Genomic DNA, 18,815 nt, shown 5'->3' on the forward strand with positions numbered 1-18,815 from the left:
TCCGGGAAGAGCGGGGCCGCAGACAATGGACGCGGCGGTAGGAGGGGCGGCGGCTGCGGGAACAGCCGGGAGGCGGCACCCGGGAGCTCGCGCTCCCCCGCCCCCTGCACCCCCCCACCCTCGTCCCCTCCCCCTCCGCCCCCTCCCCCCTCCGCCGCCGGCTCCCGATCTGATTCCTGATCCCTGATTCCTTGATCCTTGGTCCCGCCATGGGAGCCTGAGCGCCCCCTATTCCCCCCTGGCCCCCAGCCCCCGGGGCCTTGAGGGGGAAGAGGCAGCGGTCTGGGACGGAGCCGGGGGTTAGCAGACTCAAGAGCCCCCCCAACACCTCTCATCGCCCGCGCCGCCTGTCCGGGAGCGCCGAGTTCGGAGCGACCCGGAGCGCTGCGGATACAAAGGCGACGGGCCGAGCGGGGCGCCCGCGGAGCCCGCCCGGCAGTTCGCAGCGGCGGGTGAGTGCCGGGCCAGGGGGGCGCGGGCAAAGTTTGAAAAAAAAAAAAAAAAAGGAAAGAAAGAGAGAGAAAAAAGAAACGGAAAAGGAGGAAAATCATGCAAAGGGCCAGGGGGTGCCCGACCTCAGAGCGAGCAGGGTTCCTTATGGGGGAGGGGGGCTGGGCTCCGGCAACCCCCTTCCGGTCCGCTTCCCGACGGCGCGGCGGAGTGTACCCCCAACTTTGGGGAGGGGAAGGGGCTCGTGGAGAGGGGGCGGAGCCCAGGCCTGGAGAGCCGGGGACTTTCCTGGGCCCGGGCGGGGGCCTTAGTGATCCCCAGGGGAGCGGGTTGAAGCCGGAGACTGGGAGCTTGTGTTGGAGGTGGGGGGAGAGGCGTGGAAGGATCGGAGTCTGGAGGTATTGGAAGCCAAGGGTGTTTTGGGGTGCATACACCCCTCAGGAGCGCGGGGAGGGATGGAGGCAGGTATGAGTTTAGGGTGTAGAGTGGACTCAGGGGTGCGGGCTGCGCAGAGTAGATAGGGTGTGTGTACAGCTCGAGGATGGGGCTGGCGGTGGTAGACTGTGTATAGGGGCCGAGGCGACAGGCGGCGGCATCCCTCTCCCCACTCATATTTACCCATTTCGGGGACTGTGGGCTCTGCGTTAGTGAGTTTTGAAGCGTTGGGGGAGGATCCGTGTGGATGATTCTTTGTTTTGGTGTGTGTGCACGCCTTGACGTGCTGCAGGTTTCTGCAGGTGGGCCCCTGGCTTGGATGTGTAGGTGTGTTTCTGTGCTTGAGTGTGTGTGCAGCCAGGAGGCGGCTGGCCATGCATCTGCTGTGTGTTTGGATATGCGTTTGTATGTACACTTAGAGGAAGGCGTGTATGTCTATGTGTGTGTACTGGGAGAAGGGTTTATGGGAAAGAGGTGTGTAGGTACCGAGGAAGGTGGGTGTGTAAGAACAGAATGGAGTGTATGTGGATAGGTGTGTGTGCACCTGTGTACTGGGAAGGGGTGTGAGTGAATCTGTGTTCTCTTGTGTGTAAACCTGTGTTGTTGGGTAGGTATCAGTGTGTGTGTGCCTGCCTTAGCTGATAGGTGTGTTTCTGAGTGTGTGTCGGGTACCTCTTGTCTCTGCAGGCAGATTTTCCTGGCAAAAATCCCAAAAGGAAGGCTGTCTGCAGGATTTTGAGACTTCTTGGATGGCCTGGCCTGAGTTCAGGGGTAGTGCCTTAAATATCTCAGACCTATGGGTGGGAGGGAATGGGTTGTCTTATGAAGTGCCTGTTTTGGGGGGATGGGGTTTTCAGGAAGAGGGCGTGTGTTGTGGGGAATAGGGAACAAGAGATCTGCTTGTAGTCCTAGAGGAATGTGGAAGATTGGTGGGGTCAGGGAGAAGAATAAGAGGAACTTCCTCCCCCATCGTCATAGGCTGGGTTCCAGCACTTGGAGAGGCTACGTTCTTGGATTCCCAACCTTAGTTAAAAGCCTCGGGCCACAGTTCTCTTGGAAAGCCGGCTCGGAGTTTGGTGTTTCAGTGCCTTCTAACTCTGCCCTGACTCCAGATCCTAAAGTTCCTGAGGATTCTTGGGATTTTGGTGTGGGAATGGAAACAAGAGAAGGAAGCATGTCTGGAAGGGTGAGACCTGGTGGGGAACAGCTTGGGTTCCCTGTCCATGGGGTTGAGGAGGTGGCATAGGGTGTTTTTTCAGGAGTTTCTGCAAGTGAGGCTGTGTGGTTTATCACATGGTTTCCCTCTTCCCTGGTGAGAAGCATGACTGAGATGGAGCTGTGGGTGTGGCACCAGGGCTGAGTGTCTGTGTGTGGGGAGAAAGGCAGGTCCCCATCGCCGGCTATACTCCTAATCTCAGGCTATACTCATCATCACCATAGTGTGGTGGGAAGTCAGTGACTATCCAGGAAGCGAATGTCTCTCTCCACCAAGAAGCCGCAGCTCCCTTCTTTCCCTGTCTTCTCTCATCCTTTCTCTTTTGGGGTGCAGGGAAGGGGTTGCTCACCCCCTTCTTTAGGATACTAGCCTTCCCCCATTGCACACTCTTGCAGTTGTCCTTTTGCTGCCAGTGGCTGGGTTGAGGCACCCAGTTTTAAGAACTGAGGTGAGATTGTACACGCCCATTAGGGTCCCTGGGCAATTGCAGTTGGAATGTTAGAGTCTCTAATGGGCATGTGCAGTTGAAATGTTCCCTCTTTAGTCCCCAGGGCTCCCTACCTTCCCTAAGGCCTGGAGATAAGAGTAGTGGGAGGTTAGAGAATGTTTGGACCAGGAATGGGGCACAGTAGGAAAAGATCCTTCTTTTTTTTAACGGATCATTCCCCCAAACCCAACACCTGTCTGATTGGGCTCCCAGGGCTAGCAAGGCTCTTGTATCCAAGATGGTGTGCCGTGGCCCCCTGGGGTACCTTGTTTGCTCTGTATACACTCATCGCATGCATGATATATTATACTGGTGGGGACTGTCTTCCAAAGGGGAGGAATTGCGGTCAGATAATAGGAAATGCCATTTCTAAAAGTACGTCCAGATTGGGAGTCAGTGGCCACGCCGGCCCCTCCTCGCCCATTGTCCTGCTCTTCGCTCCTATTCCCTTTAGTTCTTCCGGGGCAGGCCTCTCTGGTGTGTTTGCCTCTTCCCCGATCCTTTCAGGTCTGATCCCCCTTCCCTGGGCCTAGAGCAGGACAGTCTTATCTGCCCATCTTGTTTCTAGGTCCTTCCAGTTAGCAGGGAGGGAACCTGGCTAATAGAAGCTTTGGTGGGGAAAAGGAAGAGATCTTCTGATTCCCTCTGAGTTTTAGGGACTCCAGTCTTACTCTTTCCCTTGAGTGTTCCTCACATTGTGAGGCCAGAGAAAGGAGTCAGAGTTGGTTGGAATTAGTACCTAACAGTGGTGTGATCTCGGCAAGTAATAAGCCCCATTCCCTAGCCTGTTAGGTGCCTCTTACCAGGCACATCCTCCAAGCCCAGACTGAACTCTTCCACAAGGAATCTCTGGTCGCCCCCCCTCCCCACCCCCAGGTAGCTTTCTTCCCTGGTTTGCTTTTAAATTCTGGCTTTGCCACTTTCTAATTCTGTGACATCAGACAAAACTGGTAGCTTTTTGAAGCCTCACCTGTAAAATGGAATTAGTAATAGGTCCTATCTCTTGAGTTTATGCGGATTAAATGAAATAATAGAGCACGTTGCACAGTGGCTGGCACATAGTAGATGTTAGCTGGATGGTTCGGATTCTGAGGGATGATTATTGTTTGTTTGTTTGTTTTTTTGAGACAGAGTCTCGCTTTGTTGCCCAGGCTGGAGTGCACTGGCGTGATCTCGGCTCACTGCAACCTCCACCTCCTGGGTTCAAGCAATTATCCTGCCTCAGCCTCCCAGGTAGCTGGGATTACAGGTGCCTGCCACCATGCTCAGTTAATTTTTGTATTTTTAGTAGAGACGGGGTTTCACCACATTGGCCAGGCTGGTCTCGAACTCCTGACCTTGTGATCCGCCTGCTTCTTCCTCCCAAAGTGTTAGGATTACAGGCATGAGCCACCGCGCCCGGCCAGGGATGATTATTGTTAAGGGAGAGAGGTCAGGGTTGGGACAGGAGAACTAGACTTTGGTTCTTTCCTTCCTCTGGCCGACCACATTAGGCACTCTCTCCTGTCTGTCAGGCGCTGTGTGAAGCACAGGGCATGGAGGGGGGAATAAGACGTTTTTCCAGGGGAGACGTGTGAAAACGTGTTGATTCACCACAGCCCAGTGAGTGCTGTGTGGAGGTGTGTTCAGGAGGCCACTGGAGCATAGAGGAAGGGTGATTGGTCCTGGCCTGAGGTGCCAGGGAAGGTTCCTGGAGGAGATGCCCCCTTAGCTGGATTTAAAAAAAATTAAGGCCGGGCGCGGTGGCTCAAGCCTGTAATCCCAGCACTTTGGGAGGCCGAGACGGGTGGATCATGAGGTCAAGAGATCGAGACCGTCCTGGTCAACATGGTGAAACCCCGTCTCTACTAATACAAAAAATTAGCTGGGCATGGTGGCGCGTGCCTGTAATCCCAGCTACTCAGGAGGCTGAGGCAGGAGAATTGCCTGAACCCAGGAGGCGGAGGTTGCGGTGAGCCGAGATCGCGCCATTGCACTCCAGCCTGGGTAACGAGCGAAACTCCGCCTCAAAAAAAAAAAAAAAAAAAAAATTAAGATGAAATTCACATAATAGGAAATAACCCATTTTAAAGTGAACAGTGGATTTAGTACATTCACAATGCTGTGCAACAACCACCTCTGTCTAGTCCCAAAACATCTGCACTGTCCTGAGAGAAAACCCATACGCACGAAGCCAGTTGCTCCCCATTTCCCCTAATCCCAGCCCCTGGCAACCACCAGGCTGCATCTGTCTCTATGGAGGTGCCTATTCTAGATATTTCATACAAATGGAATCATAGAAGGTGTGACCTTTTGAATCTGGCTTTCTTCACTTAGCATAACGTTTTCTGGGTTAATTCACATGGTAGCATGTAGCAGGTATTAGTACCTCGTTCCCTTTTATAGCCGAGTACTCTTCTCTGTGTGGATAGACTTTAGCTAGTTAAAGGATGAGTGAGGCCAACAGTGAGGGTCTGAGGAGGGCTCTGCTGGTGGAGGCTGAGCGGGAGCAAAAGCTGCACAGGGTGTGTGGTATTCCTGCACCTTGAAGTGTGAAGTGGGGATTTGGCCTCAGTTTCTCTGTCTATAAAACAAAGCTTATCATCCCTTTCCTGCTTTGCCTATGGGGTTGGTAGGGTTGGAGGTATCAGGGGAGAGGAGAGGCTAGGGTATTACTGCCTCTTCTCAGGGTCTGGGCTGGGGATAGGGCTTTTAAAACTTGCTCTTTCCTGAGCAGCTCGCTCCTATATGCGTCAACTCTCATCCCTGGGGGAAGCCATCTCCCTGTTCACTTGGCATCAGCTTCCCCTCTCTCTGAATTGACCTGAAATTGCCCCTTTTACCTTCCACAGGTGGGCAACCCTGTGCATGATGAGATTTTGGCAGCAGAGGTGAAGGAAAGGCCTGGGAGTAAGTCCTGCTCACACTGTACCCTGCGGCGGCCCGCCCCTTCTTTATCCTGTCTCTTGGTGATGTTGCTGGGGCAGCCTTCTCTCACCTTCTCTGTCGTGATCTGGATAAAACTGCAGTGGGCCAGGGAGAGTTTTTGCATTCCTTGCTTCTACCCTGCTTGGTACAGAGTAGGAGGCAGGGGCCCTCTATGGTAGGGCCCTTTGGAAATGAGGTTTTGCTGTGCTTTTTCGGATGCCCCTGGCAAGGTTGGTAATTACAGACATGACAGCTGGGAACTGGTTTGGGAGAAGCAGGCTTGGAATCAGCAGAGCTGAGGATATCCTGGTAATCAGGGTGGGGCAGGGAGAGGGGGGAGTGGGAAGAAACTAGGGGCTGGGTAGGGTAGGAGGCTTGAGGGCCCCTTCCCCTGCCACTCCACATACAGTTGGGCCTAGAGCCTAGAGGAGAGTGGGAGGTGATTGGAACCCAGATCTGCCTCACTGTAAGGGAGGAAGGAGAGAAGTAAAGGTGGGGGATCCGTGGGCCTCTGAAGAAAGCAGCAGAGAGGAGGAAGGGGCGTTTTGGTTGTTCTCTCAGGCAGTACCCGGATTACCTGGATGTGGTCTAATTTCGAGCAGGGCCAACCCTGCGCCTGAAGGCGGCTCCATCTTATTCTGGAGTCTTTCTCCTTACAGTGAGGCTATGGGAGCAGGAAGTGGAGGGGATTGGCTGTGCACCCACTAAAGGAGAAAAGGTGGGAACTTTTTTTTGAGCATCTATTATGTGCCAGTCTGTAATATTCCGTATACAGTATTTTGCTGAAAACTCTTAACCTTCTGAAGTAGGCACTATTATCTCCATTTTATAGTTAAGAAAACTGAGGTTTGGAAAAGGGGAGCGACTCACCTGAGATTACATAGCTCATAAAAGGCTTGCCAGGTCTCTCTGACTTAAACCCTCTTCCTTTTCCCAAAGTCTCTTCACCTTCCCCTACTCTCATTTCAGTTAGGTCTGATTGCTCATTATTGCCTTTAATCTTGAGCTTGAGTAATTCCCCCCTGTTTTCTGAAAAGAAGACATGCGTCCAATGTCAGCCTGAGGAGTAGAGAAGCCTACCCTGGAGGTGGGAGTCAGAGAACGATCTCATCTCCAGGAGGAGCACCTTGGTGTCATGAGCCTCGGGCGGGGCTGGCATCTGAGCAGAAACCTCTCCTGGGGCGGGTCTCTTTCTCCTTGCTGGACCATGATTTTGGGTGGGGGCTGGGGGAAGGGAGTGACTGTAGGCTCTGGCCACCATGGCCTGTGGGGTCTTGGGAGAAGCCTGGTCCTTACTGTCTATAGGGTTTTCTCACAGCCCCTAACAATGTCCTTCAGACCCCTGTTTTCACCAGAGCGTTCTTAGCTCCTTTAGCCTTGTCAGAGAGAGAGGGTGGGTTTATGTGTGGGTCTGGCAAGGGGGTCTTTGTTTTTTGTTTTTTGTTTTTCGAGACAGAGTTTCGCTTGTTGCCCAGGCTGGATGCAATGGCACGATCTTGGCTTACTACAACCTCTACCTCCCTGGTTCAACCTCTACTTCCCTGCCTCAGCCTCCCAAGTAGCTGGGATTACAGACATGTGCCACCATGCCTGGCTAAGTTTGTATTTTCAGTAAAGGTGGGGTTTCACCATGTTGGTCAGGCTGGTCTTGAACTCCTGACCTCAGGTGATCCACCCGCCTGGGCCTCCCAAAGTGCTGGCATTACAGGTATAAGCCACCATGCCTGGCCCAGGGGCTATGGTTTCTTAGGGTAAATAGGGTTTAGATAGGAACAAGTGCTGAGCCCGGGGTGTGAATGCAGTCACTTAAAAAACAACAGAGTGTGAACAAAAACATGCATTTTTGTCTCCTGCTTTACTTCAGAATGGAAGTGGCAGATATAGGGGATGGGGGAGTTGAGAATTCTCAGAAAAGAGTGAGACTCTGGTGGGGCGGTGGTCAAGATGGTGGAGGCTGGCGGGTACTCGGGCCTTTCAGTTGGCTCTGCTTTTCTAGATAAGAACTGGCCAAGTTGCCAGGTCCAAGGCCCTGGGCTGAGGCAAGAGGAGGCTCTCAGGATGGGGATACCCAACGCTGCCACCCTCACCCCCAGTCACATTGCATCTCACAGCCTGAGGCCCACTCTGCTGCTTTCCCACAATCCAGCCTTCGCTGACAGTGTCCCCATATGTTCTTCCTCCACACTCCGTCCTCACAGCTCAGCTCTCCCCATCCACAGCAAGCCCAAGGTTGGCTAACTTTCCCTTCCCAACTAGCTGCTTTCCACCTTTTTACACCCCAGGGCAGGGGCTGCGTGAGCAGGCTTTGAAGGTCTTTTGGGGCCAGGGACAGTTGGGGCCTACCTCTGGCAGCAGGCTGTGAAGAGGGGGGCATTTGTTTTTTTGTTTTGTTTTGTTTTTTTGAGAAGGAGTCTTGCTCTGTCACCAGGCTGGAGTGCAGTGGTGAGATCTCAGCTCACTGCAACCTCCGATCTCCTAGGTTCAAGCTGTTCCCCTGCCTCAGTCTCCTGAGTAGCTGGGACTACAGGCGCATGCCACCACTCTCAGCTAATATTTTATATTTTAGTAGAGATGGGGTTTCACCATGTTGGCCAGGGTGGTCTCGATCTCCTGTCGTCGTGATCCACCTGCCTTGGCCTCCCAAAGTGCTGGGATTACAGGTGTGAGCCACTATGCCTGGCCTAAGGGGGGCATTTGTTTTTGGAGTGCACAGGAAGCTGGCTTATGGGTCAGCACAGCTCACCCACCTCCCATGGTCCACCCTCTCTCTGAAGACACCTCAAGCTGCCTGCTTTCCTTCTTGGTTCTTCCACAGCTCATCTGGCGGGCAGGTAAGGGCCAGTTCTCTGCCTAGGCCAAGGGAGGAAGCAGCTAAAAGCCTGGTGGTGGAAATTGTGGGGCCTGCCCGTTGGTAAAAATTAAATGGAGTATCCAGAAGCCCCGGTTACCTTCCCACCAGCTTAGTGTCCCGTCTCCCCACCGGCCCCTACCTGGGACAGATGCCAGGGGGATTACTCACCCTTTCTCCTGCAGCCTTTCCACCCCCAGTGTTCCCTTCAAGACTGACTAGGAATGGGTGTGGGGAAGGCTACGGAATGGGGTGCTATGGGACATGTATGTGCACACGAGTGTGCTTTTGTGTGCTGTGTTGGGGGGCAGGGACCTTCTGGGAGCTGGGATGGGGGTGGGGGTGCCGGAGAGACAGCAGAGCAGGTCTCTACAGAACCTGCCTAGCCAGGGTAGGTGGAGCTGGGTGGGGCAGGCAGGAGCAATTCCAGGTTTCAGAGGGGGAACAGAGCGTGTGTGTGTATGTGTGTGTCAGTGTGTGTGTGTATGTGTGTGTGTTGGTGTTTCCGTGTATCTGTGGATTTAGAGGTCCCCAGCCTCACCCCTGGCCTTAGACTGAAGAAAATTGAGGAAGTAGGTGGAGAGGGGCTTGGCTCTGGCTTCCCCAACTGCTTTTGAATTAGAACGCAAGCTCAGGTATCCGGGCCAGGAGCCCAGTCTGTGGGCCCTTCCCCTTCTGTGCACCCTGCACTGGGGTCTGCGGGTGAAAAGCTGCTCTGGAAGCCTAGATGCCTGGATGACCCAAGCATGGCCAGGGTCCCGCCCCTCCTCTGCCTCTCAGCCCAGGGAGGAGAAGAATCCTGCCCCCACCCTGGGGCTATGAGATGGTGAGCTCATGTCTGGGGCTGTCCTGAGAGAATGCCTGCTTAACAGGGCGGGGGTGGGGCACCTGGTGCCAGCTCCTGGGCTCCCTGGTCTGCCCCTCCCACCCCTCGGCCCACTGACATCCAGCTGTTCTCTCTGGCCTCCTGAGCAGCACTGTCACCCAAGGACACCCTTTTTCACGGTATAGGAATGAGGGGCGGGACAAAATCTCCATCCCATTTCCGGTCCAGGGCTGGAGCTGATCCTTGTCCACTCTGTACCTTAGTCCTTTTGGTGACAGTGAAAGCCCAGCCTCTCCGATGGGTGGCTCGCCCACAGACCAAGGCCGTATGGAGATGAAGGAACATCAAGGTTCTTAGGAGTGGCAGCTGGGTGGGTGCACGAACCACCGCTTTCGGAGGTAGAGGTTCTTTGGTCCTGGCTGTGTTAGCTGAAGGCTGTCTAGTCTCTGTCTCTGGTGAGAAGAGGGGGCAGGGCGGAGTGAGCAAATCTCTCCTGTCCTGGTCTTCTTGCAGTTGTGGCTACTCAAAGAACCAGCATCCAGAGCAGTCTCCTGGAGAAACCTGGTCTGACTCCAGGAGGAGCACCCCTCAAAGTCAGTGTTAGTACGATTTGCCAACAAGGAGAGGAGGCCGGAAATGGGCTGCTGTAGAGTACCGCCACGGGCTAGTCACCGTTTTTCTCTGGGTCCCGCTTTTTTATCTGTAAAATTTGGAGTTGTCCCTCTAAGGTCCCTTTCAGCTTGGTGCTGAAACCTGCTGAGAAGAGGGTGGTTCGGTCGGCCGTGTCCCCCTGAAGGGGAAAGGGAAAGGGGTGTCGGGGGAATGACATGAGCATAGTCAGAGGTTTGGTACCTTCCTCTCCTCTGTGGAAGCCATGTTGGGTGTCTGCATTTTCAACCCACACTCATCAATTTCAGCCCCGCACCAGGGCCTGACAGCGATGCCTGGCTTAAGCACATCTGTGAAACTCAGGAGAGGAGTGTGACAAGGAGGAAAACCAAGCAAGGCTCTGAAGTGGGACAGCTGTCTCCAGCCTCTGCTCTGCCCTGCACTGGCTGCACAGACAGCTAGCTCCTGGGATCCTGAGCTGGGAGGTTGGACCCTGGGCTTAGTTCTTGCCACCTCCACGGCCGAAGGCGGCCATCCAGCACTTTGAGTGGAACCTATCTTGATATCCTTGGATCTTGGCACTATGGTTGGCGACGATTAGGGAGCCAAGCAGCTGGGGTGCCCACATGTGCACCCCTGCCCGCGGGCTGCAGTGGGAAAGGGGTGTAGAGCATATGCAGTAAGACCCAGGCTCCCGAGTAGAAATCAGAGAACTTTAGTGGGTGGGGGCCCACAGAGGACCCTTCAGGCAGGGTCTGATGCGGTTCTCAGGCCCTTCCCTAGTCCCTGACTGTGGAGAGGAAAATGGTCCTGTCAGAGGTCTCTGCTCCTGTGAGGAGAACCTGAGGTTTCTTGTCCTCTTTCCCATCGTCTTCCCATCTGGCTGGAAGTCTTTTAAAAAACAAACCCAAGTCCCCTCCACAGCTCGGCTGGCAGGGTGCTTCCAGTCCTGTCCTCAGTGGAGAGGAGGAACAAAAGGTGCCCTTTTTAGGTGACTGTTTGTGCTCTGTCCCCACCCCCCTTTTCTCCCGTGGCTCTTTCTCCCAGCCCCGTCTTCATCTGTGCTCTGTCTCATTACCCTACCCCAGGTGTAAAGTAGCTGGGACTGGCCGCGGGGTGGGCCCGGGGCCAGAGCAGTGGCAGGAGGTGGCACCTGCAGCCGCCTGCATCTGGTCATCGGTCCTCAGCACGCGCCACACATGGGGGTGCTGGCGTCTGTGTTCAACACCTTGTCCACTTGAGCTGCCTCCTTTGAGTGAGAAATGGGAAAGGGTTGGTCCGTCCTGGTCTGTGTTTTGGCCAACACCCACCACCCTTAGACACACACACACACACAGTCTTACACACTCTCACACACTCTCACACACTACTCTAAGGCCCTGCTCCCTCTGCCTGTTGCCAGGTTCTGAGTGTATTTTTTCCAGAGGCCTCCAATTGTTTCCTGGAGAAACCTGATCCTGGAGCGCAGACAAAAGCTGGGGCCGCCAGAGGAGAAACCTCATTCTCTCCCACTCTGTCCCTATCGCCCCCACCTCCATAACCTCCCTCCCTTTGGATGCTGGGTATGGGTTCCAGGACCCGGCTGCCATCACCTAGGCAACAGGGGGCTTTTGTTGCCATGGTGATCAATGTGGGAGAAGCTGGGCAGCCAGGACAAAAGCCCCCACATTGCACTTCCCCCCCACCAAGCTCCCCCCAATCCCCTTGGGATGATACTGAGACACATTCCATTAATTTTATTTCTGAAAGGCCTTTGGAGGGGAAAAGGGTCTCCTTTTTGTAACGGGCTCTGTCTTCTCTCTCTCTCTCCTCCCTGGCCTCCTTTTAACCCCAGATAATCCATGGTTAGTTTGAGCAGGGGCCTGAGTGCATGTATCTGTGTCTTGGGAAGTGAGGGGCAAGGTGAAAGGCAGTGGGGCACGCTCCTTTAAAACAGCCTCCCCCTTCCCCAGGCTGGGGCAGCTGCCTGTCCTGCGCGGAGTCCGGACTTCCCTCCCCACCTCGTCATTCCTCTTGACGTTTCCACTTGTTGATCTCATCCAGTGATCCCCTCCCCCCATCTCTTCCCTGGGAACGCTGCCCACCCGGGAGACCCTCCAAACCCCTGATTCCTGAGACTGATTAAATGAGGGGAACTTCTTCCCTTCTCCTCACTCCCCCCCTTTCTCCTCCCAGGCCCCCCAGCAGCAGTGCTTGGATTAGTTCCCAGGGGTACTTGAAGACACAGCAGGCAAGGGTCTCAGAAATTGGCCCCTGTGTTTGGTAGAGAGGAGAGAAGTGTGTTTTGGTGCTTTTTGGGCACTCTGACTTGGGTTGGCAGGCCAGGGGAGCAGGGTTTATGTTGAGTCTTTAATAAGTAACAGGGGAGGAAGATGGGGGCACTAGGCTGGGCAGCTCAGAACTAAAGGATGGGAGGGGACTGGCACCCTCGACTGGTTTGAAATTTATCTATAAGGGAAAGGCAACAGCATCAGTTTACCTCCTGGGTGTGTTTGAAGTGGTGGTTCTGGTTGGTGTGTGTGTGTGTGCATGCGTGTGCGAATGTGTGTGAGACTTCTTTATTTAGTCGTACTAACAGCAGGGTTTATTTATACCACCTCCTCCCTAGTCTCAGAGGAAGTGTCTGGGGATTGGAGTATGAGTGATCCTGGAGCTAAAACTTATTAATCGCTTAACTAATTACTAGCTAAACCATTTATAAAAGCACTTCTTTCACCCTCGTGATCCTTACAGCTACCCCACGAAAAAGCATCATCTTCCCTGTTTTACTAATGAGCTTACCAGGCTGTAAGCACAGATGCGTTAGTAACTTGCACATGGTCACACAGCTAGTCTGCGGAAGAGTTAGGTTTCGAACCCAGATCTTGGCTCTTCTGGCCGTCGGCTTTGGCAGATGGTGGGTATTCAGGAGGATGAGGAGATGGACAGCCTGGGATTCAGTGTGTGTGTCTAGACGCTGGTCTGTGGCAGCTGTTTACTTCTCCACCCCCTTCTCTACCGCCATGTCACTCTGTGACCCACTTGTAGTCTTTGAGCCTCCTGACAAAATTTAGTTTTTAAGAGGACTAGAAAGAATAGGCTGGAACCACATCGAGAGAAATGCAGGTGAGATGCCTAACTATATGGAGGAATAGGCCCTCAGGGGAGCGGGTAGATGAACCCAACACGTGTTCTTCGGGTAGGGGGATAAATAAGGGTCGTTTTTGTTGCAAAGGTTTGTGGAAAGGCTTATGATTGGGTTAAGGTATTATGTCTCTGTCATCTAAGTGTGTCCTTATCACACATGTGCTTTGACACTGGGATACTGACAAATATAACTAATCCTATGGAGGACTGCCTCTATAGAACTCTAAGAGGATGAATGAATAGATTTCACATTGATTTCGTCTCCCTACAGTCATTGTAGTTTCCCTGAGAGCCAGAGAGGCATACAGTCATGGTTGTTTTGGCCAATGATGGACTGCATATATGATGGTGGTCCCATAAAATTATACTATTGTATTTTTACTGTACTTTTTCTATGTTTAGATACACAAGTACTTACCGGTGTGTTACAGTTGGCTACAGTGTTCAGTACAGCAACATGCTGTACAGATTTGTGGCCTGGGAGCAATAGGCTATGCCATATAGGATATGTATGTAGCAGGCAATACCGTCAAGGCTTGTGCAGGTGTTCCCAGGATGCAGTTGCCTAATGACACAGTTCTCAGTGAGTATTCCTGTGGCTAAGCGAGGCATGACTGTGTTAATTTACTAGGTTGCTATCAGTTCCTTGCTCTGCGCCCATGGGAGGGGAGATGGATATAAATATGTGTCAATCATATTGCTTATTCTCAAATTACTAATGGTTTAGAGTAGTTGGAATAAAGGTAACTATACAAAGCAAAATCCACTTTAGTTCTTTTTTCTTTATAGATGAAGTCTTGCTCTGTCGCCCAGGCTGGAGTACAGTGGCGTGATCTCGGCTCACTCCAACCTCTGCCTCCCGGGTTCAAGCAATTCTCTGCTTCAGCCTCCCAAGTAGCAGGGATTACAGGCGCCTGCCACCACACCTGGCTAATTTTGTATATTTTGTAGAGACAGGGTTTCACCATCTTGGCCAGGCTGGTCTTGAACTCCCGATCTCGTGACCCACCCACCTCGGCCTCCCAAAGTGCTGGGATTACAGGCATGAGCCACCATGTCCAACCCCATTTTAGTTTTTAACGTAATCAACCTCTCTGCAGCATTGGACCTGGTTGACTTAATTCTGACCTCAAAACACTCTTAAATTCCTGGCTGCCTTGAGACTCCACTGTTCTGGCTGCCCTCCTCCTCTCGCCTTCTCATCCCCTTTGCCTGCTCCTTTTCCTCAGGACATGTGTACATATTGGGTCCTTTATGTCCTTATGTAGTCCTCTCCCTAGGTGATCCCATCCATCCCCATGGCTTTTCACACCCCCGGTACCTACAGCTCAGACTCTCCGAGTCTGGCTCCTCTGACACCTGGCTCCCTACTATCGCGTGGCCATGAACTTAGCAGGCTGGAAACTGAGCTAATTGTCTTCCCTCACAAGGCTTCTGCTTTCCCAGTCTTCCCTACCCTACTGATGGCGCTGCCATCTGCTGCCTCGCTCAGGCCAGTGATTCTTGACACTCCTTTCCCGCTCATTAGGTGCTATTGATTTGACCACCACATAGGTCTCAGACGTGACAGTGACTCACTCTTCTGTGGCTCTACCCTTAGTCGAGCCTGCACCACTGCCGTCGCCCCCTCACTGCTCTCCCTGTTTCTGCTTATCCCTCTTTTCAATCCGTATCTGCATAGCTAAAATCCTTCCAAGTTTTCCCGTGGCCTTAGAATAAAATGAAGCTCAGGCTCTTCACCTGGTCCCTGGCTGTCTCTGTAGAGCTACCTCCTAGTGCCCACACTCTTCCTCAACTCTGGGCCCGCTGGCCTGTTTTGGTTCTTTAAATACAACAAGCTCTTTCCTGCCTTTGGCCTTCACACATGTGATTCTTGTGCTCCGTGGGCTTTTTCCTGCACTCTCTGCGTGGTTAATTCCTGTTTCTTCAGGCCCCTGCTGAGGTGTCATTTTCTCAGGGACTTTCTAGAACCGCTCAATTTAAAGTAGCTCTTACTCCACGTGGTGTCTCTGGGTTTCCTGTTCACCCTTCCATCATGTCTGCAACTGGTCGTTTATATTTATCTGCTTGCCTGTTTGGTGTGGCCCTTCCCTGCTAGACTGTGAACTCAGGGTCAGTCACACCACCTTACACCTAGCAGAATGCATGGTTCATAGAAGGTGTGCAAACAAGATTTGGTGACATAATGACTGACGGTAGCAAGTAAGTGTTCGGTGCCCAGTGAGGACTATTGGTGGCTCAGTGCCCTGTGAGGACTGTCGGCGGCTCAGTGTCCGGTGAGGACTGTCGGTGGCTCAGTGTCCGGTGAGGACTGTCGGTGGCTCAGTGTCCGGTGAGGACTGTCGGTGGCTCAGTGCCCTGTGAGGACTGTTGGTGGCTCGGTGCCTCGTGAGGACTGTCGGTGGCTCGGTGTCCGGTGAGGACTGTCCATGGCTCAGTGCCCTGTGAGGACTGTTGGTGGCTCAGTGTCCGGTGAGGACTGTCGGTGGCTCAGTGCCCCATGAGGACTGTCGGTGGCTCACCCGGTGAGGACTGTCGGTGGCTCAGTGTCCGATGAGGACTGTCGGTGGCTCAGTGTCCGGTGAGGACTGTCGGTGGCTCAGTGCCCTGTGAGGACTGTTGGTGGCTCGGTGCCTCGTGAGGACTGTCGGTGGCTCGGTGTCCGGTGAGGACTGTCCATGGCTCAGTGCCCTGTGAGGACTGTTGGTGGCTCAGTGTCCGGTGAGGACTGTCGGTGGCTCAGTGCCCCATGAGGACTGTCGGTGGCTCAGTGTCCGGTGAGGACTGTCGGTGGCTCAGTGCCCGGTGAGGACTGTCGGTGGCTCAGTGTCCGATGAGGACTGTCGGTGACTCAGTGTCCGGTGAGGACTGTCGGTGGCTCAGTGCCCCGTGAGGACTGTCGGTGGCTCACCCGGTGAGGACTGTCGGTGGCTCAGTGTCCGATGAGGACTGTCGGTGGCTCAGTGTCCGGTGAGGACTGTCGGTGGCTCAGTGCCCCGTGAGGACTGTCGGTGGCTCACCCGGTGAGGACTGTTGGTGGCTCAGTGTCCGATGAGGACTGTTGGTGGCTCAGTGCCTCGTGAGGACTGTCGGTGGCTCAGTGCCTCGTGGGGACTGTCGGTGGCTCAGTGCCTCGTGGGGACTGTCGGTGGCTCAGTGCCCGATGAGGACTGTCGGCGGCTCAGTGCCCCGTGGGGACTGTCGGTGGCTCAGTGCCCCGTGGGGACTGTCGGTGGCTCAGTGTCCGGTGAGGACTGTCGGTGGCTCAGTGCCCGGTGAGGACTGTCGGTGGCTCAGTGTCCGGTGAGGACTGTCGGTGGCTCAGTGCCTCGTGAGGACTGTCGGTGGCTCAGTGCCCCGTGAGGACTGTCGGTGGCTCACCCGGTGAGGACTGTCGGTGACTCAGTGTCCGGTGAGGACTGTCGGTGGCTCAGTGCCCCGTGAGGACTGTCGGTGGCTCAGTGCCCCGTGAGGACTGTCGGTGGTTCAGTGCCTCGTGAGGACTGTCGGTGGCTCAGTGTCCGGTGAGGACTGTCGGTGGCTCAGTGCCCCGTGAGGACTGTCGGTGGCTCACCCGGTGAGAACTGTTGGTGGCTCAGTGTCCGATGAGGACTGTCGGTGGCTCAGTGCCTCGTGAGGACTGTCGGTGGCTCAGTGTCCGGTGAGGACTGTCGGTGGTTCAGTGCCTCGTGAGGACTGTCGGTGGCTCAGTGTCCGGTGAGGACTGTCGGTGGCTCAGTGCCCTGTGAGGACTGTCGGTGGCTCACCCGGTGAGGACTGTTGGTGGCTCAGTGTCCGATGAGGACTGTCGGTGGCTCAGTGCCTCGTGGGGACTGTTGGTGGCTCACTGTCCGATGAGGACTGTCGGTGGCTCAGTGCCTCGTGGGGACTGTTAGTGGAGTCTGGCTCAGAGGGGAAGATAACATTGGGTTCTAGAGTAGGTGGGGGCTCCTGTGAGGGGTGGAACTGGGCTCTGAAGAAAGAGCAGGATTTGGGTGGGAGTTAGAGAGGGGAGAGGTCATTCTCTTCTGCAGAATCAGAAGGTATGGTTGAAAGATCAGCCTGCAAGTAGGCAGATAAACTTGTGTCTTGCCTATTTCAGAACTTAGGCAAGTAGAAACTTGTCTTCTCCGCCCACCTCCCACCATATTATCTATAGTTTTCACCCCTCTCCCCCACCCGGGGGTATGCATATGTGTGGGTGCTTGCACACACACACGCGCACACACACACACAGTCTCAAGGAAGCTGCCAACCTGATCTTACTGTAACCCTGGGTGTGTTTGAAGTAGATGCTGGGGAGATGGTGCCAAGGGAAGCAGCCCGCTGTGGCACACTCAGGAAGTATGAGTGAGGGGAGGAGGTGTGGCATGTGGAGGAGAGGCCTTGGATAGCCTCTGGACAGAAGCCAGCTCCCTTCTGCTCTCTGAGGTCTCCACTGTTGTAGCCTGTTGGCCTGGCAAGAGCCTGCCCTCTTCACGCCTCGCTTTTCCTGGCTGCGAATAGGGAAGCAATACCCTGCCCCTCCCTTCCAGAGGGCTCGGGTTTGGGTCGTTCTGGGTGGGCCTTACTGCCCTAGGAGCCTTTGCTGGCCATCTTCCTCCCACGCCTGAGTCCTTGGCACAGCCCGGCAGGGCTCTTTCTAGAGCAGGGCAGGAGGAACTGGGCCCAGTGGACAGCAGGAGCCTGGGCGGAGATATTCTTAGGCCATGGCGGGGCTCATCTGAGCCTCCTGTGGCTGTCGTGTGGGGACCGTCTTCCTCTGCCCTGATCCCATAGGGAGCTCGAGGCACCTCTAACCAGCTTCTTCCTCCCACCAGGAGCGTCGCTGGATTTTCTCTGAGACAAGCCCACCCGTCCAGCAAAATAGAGTCCCTCAGGGTGACAGTTGACTTCCTGAAGGTGCCTCTTGGCCTGAAGAAGCCGGTGCTGAAGGAGGTGGCTGTGGGGCCCCCCAAGAGGCCCCAGCCTGCGGCCCTGGAGCGCTACAAGGCGCGGCGTTCAGACGCCATGGACACGGAGTCCCAGTACTCGGGATACTCCTACAAGTCGGGCCACTCCCGCAGCTCCCGCAAGCACAGGTGGGCAGGCATGCAGGGTGACGTGGGTGGCAGAGGGAGGGTCGGGAGGCTGTTAAGAGGTGGGCATGTGCAGGGGTGGTGGGGTGGGGTGGCTGCCCAGAAGACCCAGGTCCAGCACTGGACTTTCTGTGCCTCTTCTGGCTCCCCGCCGCAGGGACCGCCGGGACCGACACCGCTCTAAGAGTCGAGATGGGAGTCGAGGGGACAAGTCGGTGACAATCCAGGCTCCCGGGGAGCCCCTGCTGGACAATGAATCCACACGAGGGGATGAGCGGGTGAGCACTGGGGATGCGGTGGTCCAGACCAGGCATATTCAGGGTGCTCCTGAGGAGCTGGAGGCTCCATGGAGCAGGGAAGGGCTTGGAAACCTGGTCTCAGACAGCCGCCACATCGGGGAGTGTGGCTTGTGTTATACTTAGTTTGGCTTAGTGTCTTAAGGTAGGACCTTCAGGAATTTCAGTATAGAGATTCCTCTGGAAACAGCAGCTTCTCCTTATCTCCAGAGAGTCGGGGGTGACCCTGACTGCAGCCAGCCAGTCAGGCCCACTGGGAGTCTGGAGCAGGAGAGCGGTGGTGGTGGCTAGGCCTGAGGTGTATGTGGGCAAAGCCGAGCTTTCCTGGAGCCTCGAGGTGTGGGCACTCTGTGCCCTCTGGTGTCAGCCTGTAGAATGGCGTTACCTGGGTCTTGGGGAAGGAGTATGGGAAGAGTAAATGGAGAAAGCAGGAGGGAGAAGAGGTGAGGCTGAGGGATGGAGCACGGATCCCGGGAGAGAGTTCTCCAGGACAGGGGTGAGAAGGTTTTCTGTTCTAACCTGTCACGTGCTGTGTTC

General features: G+C 54.7%; 1 protein-coding gene across 2 annotated transcripts in view; it reads left to right on the plus strand.

Annotated features, from left to right (window-relative positions):
* Positions 1–149: 149 nt before the first annotated feature.
* VANGL2 (VANGL planar cell polarity protein 2) overlaps positions 150–18,815 on the plus strand; it is a 30,111-nt gene continuing 11,445 nt past the window's right edge. Inside the window, exons 1-3 of one of the 2 annotated variants that reach the window (XM_021667350.2) lie at positions 150–452; positions 17,725–17,985; positions 18,140–18,260. In XM_021667350.2, the coding sequence (XP_021523025.1) occupies positions 17,915–17,985; positions 18,140–18,260 (192 nt within the window). In that variant the 5' untranslated portion in view covers positions 150–452; positions 17,725–17,914. Of the gene's footprint in view, positions 453–814; positions 849–17,724; positions 17,986–18,139; positions 18,261–18,815 lie in introns of those variants that run through there. The other variant, XM_021667351.2, reaches the window with a different exon arrangement.

Source organism: Aotus nancymaae, unplaced genomic scaffold (assembly GCF_030222135.1).
Source record: "Aotus nancymaae isolate 86718 unplaced genomic scaffold, 86718_ANA_hifiasm-v0.15.2.pri h1tg000108l, whole genome shotgun sequence".
Taxonomy (NCBI): domain Eukaryota; kingdom Metazoa; phylum Chordata; class Mammalia; order Primates; family Aotidae; genus Aotus; species Aotus nancymaae.